This window comes from Thamnophis sirtalis, unplaced genomic scaffold (genome assembly GCF_051295495.1).
Source record: "Thamnophis sirtalis isolate CommonGarterSnake01/CBP01778 unplaced genomic scaffold, rThaSir2_p1.2 scaffold_9, whole genome shotgun sequence".
Lineage (NCBI taxonomy): Eukaryota > Metazoa > Chordata > Lepidosauria > Squamata > Natricidae > Thamnophis > Thamnophis sirtalis.
Genome location: NW_028261389.1, coordinates 20752956 through 20767270, shown reverse-complemented (window position 1 = coordinate 20767270; position 14315 = coordinate 20752956). Strand labels below are relative to the sequence as shown.

The 14315-nt window shown below is 40.9% G+C and overlaps 1 protein-coding gene across 2 annotated transcripts; it reads left to right on the top strand.

The window, feature by feature from the left end:
- The first annotated feature begins 3692 nt into the window (after positions 1–3692).
- On the top strand, positions 3693–13441 carry SSBP1 (single stranded DNA binding protein 1). 2 transcript variants are annotated; one of them, XM_087722999.1, is made up of 7 exons: positions 3693–3826; positions 5534–5594; positions 8382–8436; positions 8542–8682; positions 9751–9838; positions 11378–11466; positions 13192–13439. In XM_087722999.1, exons 2-7 carry the CDS (start codon positions 5571–5573, stop codon positions 13242–13244), a joined length of 450 nt encoding a protein of 149 aa, XP_087579125.1. In that variant the 5' UTR covers positions 3693–3826; positions 5534–5570; the 3' UTR covers positions 13245–13439. The 2 variants fall into 2 exon arrangements, with proteins under 2 accessions (XP_087579125.1, XP_087579126.1); XM_087723000.1 differs by lacking the exon at positions 3693–3826 and adding an exon at positions 5311–5398 and having other exon boundaries at positions 13192–13441.
- Positions 13442–14315: the final 874 nt, after the last annotated feature.

Below are 14315 nucleotides of genomic sequence, written 5' to 3'. Positions count from 1 at the left end.
TAAATCTAGATGTGGCAAAGAATTGTCACTGGTAAATTAAAGTCCAGCAATAGTAAACCTTTACTTTTTTCAAACCAGTAAAAAAAATGGAATAAATAAAAACAGTATTTGATAAGAGTGAAGTTGTTTGAAGGTAGACCTACTTCTTGTTTAGCAACTAAGTTCTATCCCATTTGACTAGGTTGTTAAGCGAAATGTTGCCACTGTTAAGTGAAGTGTGTGTCTATGTGTGTGTATGTAAGAGACAGAGGGAGGGGGGAGAGAAATGGTTATTATCATCTCATTCTGAAAATATAGTTAATACTACTATACCAATATTACTTTAGCATGCATTGTCAGGTGCATTAAATTTGGTCATAAATTGATGCATTGGTCAGAAAATGACTTTATTATCATATTTGTGAATGATCACTAAGATAGTCACTAAATGAAGAGTGGGTGTAGTGATTTCACTCATGTAAACATGTGCATCTTTTTCTCTGTGATAATCACTTGTTGATGTTGGGAAACAACCAGTTAGGCTGGAAGGAAGGGTCAAGCAGGGATATAGCTTGAAATCATTGTGCGATTGCAAATGACATCAGCTTGAGCTTCCCCAAGACCCATGGAACCTTAGCAGTCCGGGCACATTCTTGAAACATGGGTAGAAGTCAATAAAGTTGTTTACTATGCCATAATTTATCTATTTACAAGTTGCTCTATTTGCTGTGCCTGACAGTATTTCACTATCTTCTCAGAACTCAGTGTGGGATAGAGCTCTTAAATGATTGAAATTTGATTTTTTTTTAAAAAAAAAATGCATCTTTGGAGAAATAAGATGTTTGCTTTTTATGACTGATTAAATGTTAATATGGATTGCTCTATGACTAAGTAAGGTGAAAAATGCTCCCCACTAAGAATTTGTAGAGGTACTTACAAAGAGTCCCTGGAATAGAGAGATCTATATAATTATAGCCCAATTTCTATTTCTTAAGTGATCTAGAACGCAATAGCCTTGCAACTTCAGACACATCTCGATTGTACTGATTATATGGACTTTTAAAAACTGGGCTTTAGAATATAGTACTGAAATTGTTTTGGTAGTGGAGTTACCCAAATCTGGATCAAGAAATGTGGCCAAATTCTGATAGAACTTGCCTAGGAAACAATCCTCCTGAACACCCTGGAGCAATGAAGAACGAAATAATTAACTTTGAAGAGGTTAAACTCAAAAGCCCCTTCGACATAGAGGTGTTAGAAAAGTTGTAAGTTTGGTTCCTGTTGTCTGAACACATGTTGTCTGCCAAAGCACAAGTTTCATCTTGGCTTCCTGTTGGCTGCAATTTACAGCCAGCCTGTGAATCATGCCTACACGTCTGAAAGAGCTTATGTTTTAAATAAATAAAGCGAAAGAAACCACAAACAAATGGAAATGCCTATACTACCCTCATTCTCAATTACACAGAGAAATAAGCCTGAAAGAACCAAAACCTTTGCAATGGAGAGAGAGGGGGGGAGGGAGAAAGAGGGGTGAGGGAAGGAGAGAGAGGAGAAATGGGAGGGAGGGCTAGAGGGGAGGAAGGAAGGAGAGGAGGGGGAGAGGGATGGAGGGAGGGAGAGAGGAGAGGGAGGAGAGTGGAAGGAGAGGAGGGAGAGAGAAAGAGTGAGAGGAGGGAGGAGAGAGAGGGAAGAAAAGGGAGAGGGAGGTGGGGGAGAGGAGAGAGGGATAGAGGAGAGGGAGATAAAGGAGACAGAGGAGAGAGGGGAAAGAGGAAAGCTCGAAATTTTGGGTTTGGACAATGTGGAACTGCGCTCCCTACAGTCTCACCTAAGCATAATACACAAAATTGTCTGTTACAACATCCTGTCAACAAATATTTCAGCTTCAAGGGTGAACAATCGATACAAACTTAAGGTAAACAGCTCCAAACTTGATTGCAGAAAAAACAACTTCAGCAACAGTGGTCAATGCCTGGAATGCACTACCTGACTCTGGTTTCAACGTCAAACCCCCATAACCTTAAACTGTCTACTGTGGACCTCACCCCATTCCTAAGAGGCCCGTAAAGGAGGAGTGCATAAGCGCACCAGCGTCTACTGTCCAGTAGTGGGTTTCAAAAATTTTAGAATCTCTTCTGTAGGTGTGGCCTGCTTTGTGGGAGTGGCTTGCTGGAAATGTGACTGGGTGAAAGTGACTTGCCAGCCATGTGACCAAGTGGGAGTTGCTTGGCAGTCATGTGATTGGGTGGGCATGGCCAACTTGTAAAATGTGGTGAAACTCACTTAACAACCCTCTTGCTTAGCAACCAAAATGTTGGCTCAGAAACTGGCATTTGAAGCATGCAAGTCCTAAAGCTGTCAAGTTACGAGACCCTTGCACCCCTAACCCTTTAGAAAAAAAAACCTCAGGGATGTTCAAACTTGACATCTTTAAGACTTTAAGGTTTCGATAGGACTCTTAGACTTAGAGGCAGGCAGGGTGATTGGTGAGCCAGCCAATCAGTGAGCAGGGGGTGGGCAAGCGTGGTGCGGACGGGAGGGGGAGGGATCTGGAACTGGTTCTAAACGGCACGGTAGATTTGTGGAACCTCTTCTATAGAAGAGGTTAGAACTGGCAGGAAGCCACCTGTTACCATCCCTGTCCTACTGTCCCCATTTATTTTGAAAGGACCCCTGAAGGTTTAGAGCATACACAAGAGTGTAACCCAATTCAGCTTTTGATAGATTGCTGTTGAGATGCTCCATTGTAACCTAACGTGCCAACTTCATAGATAAAACTTCTAGGCGAATTGCCAAGCTTAGCCTAGTAAAGTAAGTACTTGTGAAAAGTAAAAAGTGGATTCAGTAAAATAACCATGATAATGTGTGTTTAGCATTCCCTAACAAAGCGTCTTTATGCCAGAAAACGTATTTCTTTCCTCTTCTAAAATCCATTGTTTGCAGTACGCTGGAAAAAATCAAGTTTGTGTAATATGAAATGTTTCTAACAATAGCAATAGCAATAGCAGTTAGACTTATATACCGCTTCATAGGCCTTTCAGGCCTCTCTAAGCAGTTTACAGAGAGTCAGCATATTGCCCCCACAATCTGGGTCCTCATTTTACCCACCTCAGAAGGATGGAAGGCTGAGTCAACCCTGAGCCGGTGAGATTTGAACCGCTGAACTGCAGTACTGCTGAACTAGCAGTACTGCACTCTACCCACTGCGCCACCTCGGCTCTTACACTATGACGATCTATACAAGCTGTGTAAAGACTATAAGAAGTTTGACAAAAAGTTTTTTTTCATGACTGGACGGTGAGGCTCACGCCTGTTTTTTCCCCCCCTTCTCTCTCTATGCCTGTTGTTAAGGTGGGAGACAAAAATGCTGTCAAGTCTCTCTCTTTTTTGCTTTCTGCAGAAAATAAAAACTGATTATCAGTAGCAGGGGGTTCAGAGTTTCATTGGAATTATCAGATTCTGAGCTGAATTCAAAACCCTTACAATTTGTTTTCATTTCCTTTGTTCATGTCCGTGCTTATATTTATACCTGCTATCTTGTACGTATTTGACAAACCAAATAAAGAGGGAGGGAGGGAGGGAGGGAGGGAGGGAGGGAGGGAGGGAGGGGCGGGTCACAGCTCGAACTTCCGGAGGAAACGGAAGCTGGCGACGATCTCGCTTTACTACGGGCACAAGGCTCTTCTAGGCCCCGGCAACTCTATGGCGAGCCGCCTTCTCATTAAGGGTAAATACCCTATAGGAAGCGCCTGCAAGTCACGTGAGGCTTTCGGACGGGAGGCTTTGTAGTGTGCTGCCTTTCTCTGCGCGCCGAGGCATTTGCTGGCGTCTGCTGGAAAGCAAACAAGTGAGTAATATCCGGGCAAGGCGGTCGGCGCCCGTTTCTGGCGGGAAGGAACGGGACAGCTTCTTACATAATTACTATTGCTCGCGTTTTCCTAATCCGGCATCTCGGTTATGTTATATATATATATATATATCTGGATCGTCACCAGCGAATGCAAACAAGCTTCCCCATTTAGGTGTCAATATAACCCTCCCCGCCCCCAAATGGGGTGCCGTCTTGATGCGTCGGATTACAAAGCCTATCGTGCTTAGCCAGCATGCTGGCTGAAGGCGTCCCGAAGGGACATGGGGATAGAGCAGAGGTCCCCAAACCTGGCAACTTTTAAGACTTGAGGACTTCAACTCCCAGAATCTTCCAGCCAGCATAGCTGGCTGGGGAATTTTGGGAGTTGAAGTCCACAAGTCTTAAAGTTGCCCACTTTAGAGACCCCTGGCATAGAGGGTAGACCACGTGGTCACGAGGGAAAAGAATCCACCGCCGGGAGGCTTTGCTTTTTTCCCTCTCTTGCAAACACGTGGGCATTAATTCCACCCAAGCGCAACAGATAACAAGGTTTTATTTCCTGAGTATTTAGTGGGAAGCAAGTTTCCCTGAGCCCCAGGACCTTGTTTTCCTTTAAGCTTGACTTCGCAAGTTTCTGCCTCAAATAGGGTTTTTTAAAATTTCACCAAGAAGATAATGATTTCAAAGTATACTATTTGCTAAGGTATGAACTACGGATGGAGGATTATCAAGTCACAAAGGTGACCCATATTTAACATTTTTCCTAACTCGATGACACTTAATTTTTCCCACTTGTATTTTTTTTAAGTTTGTATCTTATGATTCTCGATGAATGTATTCTATTTTATTTTTCTTATGTACACTGAGAACATTTGCACCAAATACAAATTCCTTGTGTGCCTAATCACACTTGGCCAATAAAGAATTCTATTCTTATTCTATTTTATTCTATTAAGTCTTCTGTTTTTGCTCTGTACTGAATGGAGCTGCAAACCATCCTTATCAAAAAGGTCTTGATTCCATCATCTTGGTGTGAGAGAGGAATACTAGATACAATGACAATAAAGGCTATACTAGTGTGATGCCAGAGGTGTTTGATTCATACAGTGGATGAAGTGAAAGCAAAACAAATGATATTATGACTTGGAACAATGCATGAGCTCAGCTAATGATTGATGTTAAGTTATTTCTTATCCCTTTGCCCACCTCTGCTACAGTATATGGAATTGGACTGGTGCATGTTTCTTGGTGAGGCACTCTTTTTTTTCCTTTTCACTTCTTGTTTCTTTTCCCTGTGTTCTATTTTTGCATCTGAGTATCTTTAAAAAAGAAAGAAAAGAAAATGCAGAAATGAAAGCCAAGCCATGAAGCCCAGCTGCACAGGATGCTGCTGTAATAAATAAACAGTATTCTGACAAGTACCATATTTTTGAATCAAGCTCATTACTGGAGACTTATCTACCTAAGTCCAATCTTGGCAGAAGGAAGTCTTAAGGAACTGCATTTTTTCTTCAGTTTACTTCTCTCCCTGGACAATGCTGGTTGAAGCATTGCTAGAAGAAGTTACGGGTAATGGTATAATACAGCAATAGGATTTGAGGTTGTGGAATAATCAATTAATGATCCATTATGAATCTTTGCTTACTCCCAACATTAAACTGTTAATTGGAAATGGACTGTTTTAATATTTTCTTTGTCTTTCAGAACATCTTCAAACGTAATAACAAATGAAACAGCAACAATGTTTCACAGGCCGTTATTTCAGGTATTCCATTTTATCATTTGGGAGGCATGTTTTATGAAAACTATTGTTTATATCTTACGATCCTTGGGTTTTATGTGTTGGACTGCCTCTCCCATCATCTTTAAACAGTATGTCTATTGGTTGAGGGATGCAGTGGCTCAGTGGCTAAGACGCTAAGCTTGTCGATCAGGAAGGTTGGCAGTTCGGTGGTTCGAATCACTAGTGCCTCATAATGGACTGAGCTCCTGTTACTTGTCCCAGCTTCTGCCAACCTAGCAGTTCGAAAGCATGTAAAAATGCAAGTAGAAAAATAGGAACCACTTTTAGTGGGAAGGTAACAGCATTCCGTGCGCCTTCAGTGTTTAGTTATGCCAGCCACATGACCACAGAGACGTCTTTGGACAGCGTTGGCTTTTTGACTTTGAAACAGAGATGAGTACTGCCCCCTGGAGTCGGGAACAACTAGCACATATGTGCGAGGGGAACGTTTACTGAATGGATTTGGAGTTACAGAGTTACAGAGGTTGAATAATGTCAGTCATTCAAGGAAATGCATATCAGGAGGGTTTGTTTCTTCTTCACAGGATGACTAGAGCACACTTTATTGAGATGGTCTATCAATTTTTTTTCAAACTTTAAGATGTGTGGGTTTCAATTTCTTGCTGACTGTGATATTCTGGGAGTTGAAGTCTACACAACTTTACAAGTTTGAAAAAACATTGGTGTATTTTAACAGAATCTTACAAAGGTCAGTGTGTTATATCCATGAGAATCAGGGAAGGGTTTGCTTCAGTCTCCTTAATATTTTTAATAATGTATGAGAACTGAAATTGTGGAGTGGAGCAGTGGCCTAGAGGTGGAGCTTTCACCTCACAATCAGGAAGCTGCGAGTTCAATCCTAGGCAGAGGAAGATATTTCTCTCTCTGGGCACAATGAGAATATATCTACTGAACAAAACTCTGCATTGGCAACAGGAAAGGAATTTGGCCATTAAAACACTCTGCTAGTTCCATTCAGTTGCCCAGACTCCACCCCGCAAAGGATTATGGGGTCGTTAAATGAAGAAGATGATGATGAGAACTGAACTTGTAAAAAATAAATTTGCATGCTACTCATTAACTCATTCCCTTCTTCTAGCCCAGAGAAGTAGCATAGTAAGTAAATAGCAATTTGAAAAAAGGCAGTATTTTGCTGGCTATTTATATCTGGCTCTCTGCTAACTTGAAACCTAGTAGGTGATACTGAGGAGGAAGATGAGGAAACACAGTCACTACTGATGGCAATAATGAGGGCAATAATGGAGGCATAAGTATGGGTCCACTCACCCCACCTCTTCATAATCTAAACCAGGACCCAGTGCCAACAACTAGAAGAATTGAATTTGAAATAAATTGGTTCAGAAATGAAGGAAGAAGAAAAGCATGAATAAGAAAGAGGCATACCTTCCTCTAGAATAAAATTGAGATCAAGATCAGGTTCACAAATACTACAATGTGGTTTAGTTACTTGAGTGCATGAACCTAGTCTCTGTGATTTTACATAGTAGTTTATGGCTCGGTATTATAAGTGAAGAAAGCCTATATTGGATTCTTCAACAGACAGGTGAAACTAAACTATGACTTAACATTGGTTACAAATCTATCCAATGATTTCCTCTACTGTGCACATTTTCTGCAAGATTTCAAATGTCTATTTAAAAAAAACAACTAATCTGCCTGCCTTCTGAAACTGGGTAGCAATAGATATCTGACTGTTGATTGAAGAGGTTGCTCTTATTGCCTGAATAGGGGCTTTTAATTTGGGAGGCAACGTGGCTTCTGTTTTCCAATCTAGCTACCTAAAACAGACATTTGCCTGTCCTGCCATTTCATAGGCCCAGTGCTAAAGTATGAGAACCCTGTTCAGGGTTAGATCTTTGATTAATCCTTTTGTGTGTGTCTGTCACACAGCTGCTAATATGGGGATAAGGTGATAGGGATCACCTATATAAAACAGCAACATTCACCTGCCCATTTTTCCCAGTTGGGTAAGGTTCACTCAAAGAAAGTTCTTTTGCAGCCTTCCCCATGTAGAATATGTACTCAGCGTACATAAAAAGACAAGATACATTTGTCAAGAGTCATAGGGTACAATACTTAATGATAGTCACAGGGTACAAATAAGCAATCAGGAAACTATCAATATAAATTGTAAGGATACAAGCAATAAAGCTACAGTCATGCAGTCATAAGTGGGAGATCAGTGATAGGAATGATGAGAAGACTAATAGTAATAGTAATGCAGCCTTAATGAATGGTTTGACAGTGGGGAGGGAATTATTGGTTTAGCAGAGTGATGCCATTTGGAAAAAAACTCTTCTTGTGTCTAGTTGTCTTGGTATGCAGTGCTCTATAGCGTCGTTTTGAGGGTAGAAGTTGAAACAATTTATGTCCAGGATGTGAGGGGTCTGTAAATATTTTAATGACCCTCTTTTTGACTCGTGCAGTGTGCAGGTCCTCAGGGGAAGGCAGGTTGGTAGCAAGTGTTTTTTCTGCAGTTCTAATTATCCTCTGAAGTCTGTGTCTGCCTTGTTGGGTTGCAGAACCAAACCAGACAGTTGTAGAGGTGCAGATGACAGACTCAATAATTCCTCTGTAGAATTATATCAGCAGCCCCTTGGATATAGTGGAATGGCAACTCTCAAAGTCAGAGTGACTGTGCTGGATGGGAACTACAATCTAAATGTAGTTGAGAGACAATCTGTTGAATCTCTCCATGGAATGATGTCGGCAATTGGAATGGCTGCCTTATGTATTTTCTTTCTCTAGGTGATGCGTCAGTTTGTAAGACATGAATCTGAGGTCTCAACCACCCTAGAAAGATGTGAGTAGCTTCTCAAGGGACAAAGAATGGCTTCTTAGTGTCCTGTTGTAGCAATGCATCTTTTGTGCATTCTTCTTTACCATTTGCTGTTGATGTTTTGTCTAGCTTTAAATCGTATCCAACTGCTTGGTCGAGTAGGACAGGATCCGGTCATGAGACAAATGGAAGGAAAAAATCCTGTCACAATTTTCAGCCTAGCCACCAATGAGATGTGGCGATCAGGAGACAGCGAAGTGGTTCAAGGAGGTAAGTGTGTGTAGCAATAGCTTGTTGACCATTTCGGTATTAAACTGAACTATGTATGGGCTCAGTCTCCTTTGAGACTGCATTGTAGAAAGTTAGCACCCGCCCCTCTCCTACAAGAATGAAATATTTTGGGAAATACTAAAAAGGGAAGAATACTATATTTCCCTAAATGAGAAATGAAGAAACAAGTTTTTTAAAGATAGAAAGCAGACTCAAATCTCCCTGCCCCCAACAGATACTGTGGTCAGCTTTTAGAAAAGCAGATTTGGTAATCCGTTCAAGACATGATATTTTGAAACAAAGGCAGAATGATAGGATTAGCCCTCACTCACGATCCAACACAGGACAAAGCCATTAAGCCAACAATAGGACTTATTGCATCACCCTCAGAGCAGTCCAAACTTCAACCAAACGTAGCTCAGACAACCATCTAAGATTTGTACTTTGCCTGTAGAGCCAGCTATGACCCCTACACAATCCCTACATGGGAGTCTGACAACAGCCAATAGAATGCATGTTCTTGCACAGGAAGCTCAAATACAAAGCCCAAAAGAAGGTATAAAAGCCACCCCACTCTCAACTCCATTTTGGTCAGCTGCATCAGAACCACAAACCCGATTGTAGCAGGAAAATAAGGAGAGTATATTCTCTTCTTCCAGTAGGGATAATTAAATGCCTTGCCATCTTGGAACGTTCTCCAAATGGGATTTCTCCTAGATTCTTGGGTTCAAAATTACATATAATCACGATTCTCTCAATTCTTAACTTTTAAAGTTCATTTTAACACCTTCTCTTCTTGCAATCACCTGCTAATGGTTTTCATAGTCTTGGAATCTTGTCCAGCAACCAACTGGTAAAGCTGATTGTATAGTGCAGTGATGGCTAATCTTTTTCTAAAGGTGTGCCAAAACTTTGTGTGCAATATCGCATGCGCGTGCCCGCCCACCCAAGCATGGGTGAGCAACACCCACCCACCTGCGCATGTGCGTGCAGCCTCTCCTGCACAAGCGTGAGCAGGATCTCTGGTTGTTGCTAAAAAAAATCTTTTCTATGTTTTATGTGATCTAGACGATATTACGCAGAAGACTACATGGCACAGAATCTCCGTGTTCAGGCCGGGGCTGAGAGACTTAGCTTATCGGTTTGTGAAGAAAGGGTAAGTTGAACTGAGATGCAGATGCTGGGTGAACTTTTTCCAACATGCTTCATTCTAATAAGAGTTTATTTCTAGCATTCCAGGTTCACAAATCATGTTGTGCTTAATGCTGTCTGGGAGGAGCTGGCCTTTCTTGAAACTCTAATCATCTTCCCAATGATAAACTCAAAGGGTGGCGATATCTTATTTATTTTTAATGTGCTGTTTTCTATGGTACTCTGGTCCTTGGTACTTCTCTGTGTGCTGGAGCCAGATTTGCCCAGTTGTCTGGGCAAAAATGAACAGCTTAGGAGAGATGCATTTTCTTTTAGCTTAGCTGGCTGAGGAATTCTGGGAGTTGAAGTCCACCCACCTTAAAGTTGCCAAGGTTGAGAAACAAGGTTTTTTTCTCTTATGGCGGGGTGGTAAAAGGAAAAATTAGGCCACAGCTCTCTATCATTTTTTTTAAAATACTCCTTAGGGAAAAAGTTAGGAAAGTAGGTGGATGCACATGGTTTGTTGTGGGCCCGATATAATTATTTTGGCAGTCCCTTATGCCAAACTCAACCTTGGCAACAATTAAAATCCTCTTCTCGGATCTTCTGTAATTCATGTACAGTAATTAACATATAAGCAGCATGTACTGATGGGAGCAGTTAAATACTGATTTGATTACAAGAAAGTAAGTCTCCAATTAAAGGTGAAGGCCAAAGTTTTACAAGATTTGAAACTTACTTAGTTCAGCAAGAGATTTTAAAGCAAATATCCCCAAATTCAGAGAGTGCTAACCCTAGCATATTTCAAAATATGTTCAACAGCCGTCCTTGGAGGAAAATCATTTATTCTTTTAAAACTCTCATAGTTGATAGGAGTAGTTGAAAATACAAACCATGCATATATAATTGTGTTGCTCGTTTTATAAAAATGCACAGCTACATTTTGTTTCTGCAATTAATTAAATTCCTAAACCGTTTAAATTTCTGTTAAGTGCCATTGCTGGTAGTCACCCAGTATAATTGAATTTCTTTGAATTAGCTAAATTTTGTTTTATTGTATGTAAAACCTATTGTAACCAATTGCTTTTTTGTTACTGTTTAGGTTCTTTTATTTTGTAACTTTTAATGTTTACCTTCAAGTGAGATTCTGGTTCTTGACCATAATAAAGAGCTGGGAGCCAGTTTGGCCTAGTGCAGGGATGTCAAATGGCGGCCCGTGGACTGCATACCTCACATGCAGGCCACACCCACCCAAGCTCTGCAAATGGGAAAACCGTCGCAAAACACATGATGCAGCGAGTTTGACACCCATGGTCTAGTGGTTAAGACATCAGGCTAGACAGCTGGAGACTGAGTTCAAGTCCCACCTTAGCCATGAAAGGCTGTTGGGTCACACCTCACACCTGTGAGGAAAATAGAAGGAGAAAGGAGTATTGTGTGTTGAGTTTATTTGTAGAAATAATAAAGGTGGAATACGAATAAATATAGGAAAATACAGAAAAAAAGAATGAAAATTGAGGGCTGCAATTAATATGCTATTATTTGTATGTTTGGTTCTTGACAGTGCTCGGCTCTACGTGGAAGGAAAGATAGATTATGGCGAATATACAGATAAAAACAATGTGAGGCGGCAAGCCACAACTGTCATTGCAGGTAAAAAGTTTTGAAAATGCGGGTTGTGAAAGTGCAGACGGATGTTAAATTCACAGAGGACCAGGCCATACTTGAATGCCCATTTCTTCCACTAGATGTCTCTCTTGGATGCTCTTCTTTAAAAAGTCTGTAGGAGCACAAAGTTCTTAATGCAATGTTCCTTCTTAAATTGCAGCCCTCATCCTCCCCTACCACATTGGGTTGTAGACTATGGGGGTGGAAGCTGAACATATCTGAGAGATACAAGGCTGGCAAGATTGTTTGTCTGAGAACTGACAAACAACTCGCTTTCTATCTTGCAAAGAATGACCACCTTGTGTTTGCTTTGTAAGGGAAAGTAAGCTATGGCTAAAAGTTCAGATACAGGCATGTAGCAGGAAATACTTGAATGGCTGGCTGGACCATTGATTCCTCTTCCTGCTATTTCTCTCTGCTGGGCTTAGTGTTACAAGAGAAAGACTTTAAAAGCAGGAGAAGGAAGCAAGCTTATTAAAAAATATATTGAATATTTTTACAAAGTTAAAAGCTACAAAAAATGTTAAAAAATTGTAAAAAGAAAAGAATATGAGAGGAAAATAGAAAAGTGGAAGAGAAAGTCAGCCGAGAAAAATATTTTAAAAAGTGACGTCCAACCTTCTTGGTAGCAATTGCAAACACAGTTAAGCCTATTTCCACCCTACCAAATTATGTAAGATAATTTCCTTCTTCCGATATAATTTTTAATCAATAAACTTCAGAAATCAACCGTTCATTTTTATCCGTTCTCAGTGAAAAGTCCCTAAAGGATTTCCTTCTTGCCACTGTTAAGTGAATCATTCCAGTTAAATTAGTAATATGGTTGCTAAGTGAATATGACTTCCCCATTGACTTTGCTTGTCAGAAGATCGCAAAAGGTGATCACATGATCCCAGGACACTGCAACTGTCATAAATATGAGTCAGTTGCCAAGCATCTGAATTTTGATCATATGATTCCAGGACTGTAACTGTTGTAAGTTTGAAAAACAGTCAAGTCACTTTTTCAATGCTATTGTAGCTTCGAATGGTCACTAAATGAATTAAGTTGAGGGCTACCTGTACAAATAGTTTGTAAGGCAAGTTGGAAAAGATAAATCTGAAAAAAAGGAAGTTGCTGCTCACCAAATCTAGCAATATATATCCAGTTGTGGGATTCTAAAATGTTAGTTCTCTGCCCGGTTACTTGGTGAGTGTGGCCTACTTGGCCTCCTGCACCATGGCAGGGGGTGGTGTTTTCACCCTCCCAAGACTCTGAAGGTGTTTCCCGAGCCTCCGGGAGGGCGAAAACTCTCTCCCCAGACTCTGGAGGTCCTCCAGAAGCCGGAAACGAACCCATTTCCAGACTTCCGGTAGGCCTGTTTTTCGCCCTCCAGAGCCTGAGACTCCAGAGATTTTCCCTGGGCTTCCAGGAAGGCAGAAACAGCTTCCCCCAGGCTCTGCAGGCCTTCCAGAAATGGGCCCGTTTTCGGACTTCCAGAAGGCCCGATGTTTGCCCTCCCAGACCCTCCGTGCGGCCCCTGCACTTACCTGGCATCCAAAATAGGCTGTGTGGAGACTCCTGGGAGGGGACAGTGGTTCCTTCTAACTACTGGTTCACCCGAACTGTTGCGAAACGGCTGAATCCCACCACTATATATCTCTATATTGTAGTCTTGACTCAGCTTCTTGTGTTGATATGTGATGGTGTTTCTTATTTTTGTGCTTTCAGATAACATTATTTTCCTGAGTGATGCTAAGGATATATTTCCTGAGTCGACTTAAAGAAAAGGAATGAAGCAAATGGGATTTGGACTGAGGGTTAAGCTGTTCTTTATTTTTTCCATTTTTTTCTTCTTTTTATTGTAAGCTTTTCCTAATACCATAATCATGTCTTTGTAGTCTAGCCTGATAAAAATATTTTTTTTGTACAAAAAGAACATGTATTTAATTTCTTGCCCGCTGCAATCAAGAAATTCTTAACAAATCATCGTAATAAATCATCTGGAGAACAATTACATAACAGTAAGCAGTTCCACCACAGATCACTTTTAAAATACAGTAAAAAAAGATGATGACAGCTATAAACCAAAAGCTCCTTAAACAATTCTGCTTTTTATAATTTCCTGAAACTGAATATAATTTTTGCTTTGTTCAGGCTTTTGACATATGAGACATACACACTTCCCAGAAAATCCTCTTACTGGAGGTGAAAGAAAGGTGCATTATTGTTTGTTTCTTTGTTTTGGCTGCTTTGCTAAGTGTGATGCAATGAAAGTTAAATGAGAAGTGCAGCTTTGCTGATTGGCCAGGCCCAGAGCCAAATTATTTAGCAGCATCGATGTGCCTTTCAGTGGCGACATAACATTTCTATAGAGCTCTTGTGCTCTCCAAGTTTCGTTGTTTGTTGCAGACATTTCATTACCCGACTAAATAACATCCATGCAACAACCGAACTCGGAGCAGCAAAAGATTTCACAGTTCAGCCCTGAGCTACAGGTATGCTCTTCTATGGCTATGATTTCTAGATTTAAAGTGGGCTCCTCGTGCATATCCAAGGTCAGTTGAGAAGAGGTGCGATTTTGTAAGAGAACTCACTTCTCCAGCAAGCGTTTCCTATGCAACACCTGTGTAAATCTCTACACCATTGTTAAAAGTCCAGTAAAGCTACAGTGCCATCTGCTAAACTGCCGTAAGTTGAGGCTGGATGCCATGATTGGAAATAGCTCTCTCAAGAGGCTGCTGCTTGCCCTCCACCCTTTCATTCAACTCTTGAGCATAATTTACAGTTGCTTGCAGCTCCCAGATCTTATATCTTATATACTATGTCTTATATAATGTCTTATATACTACGGC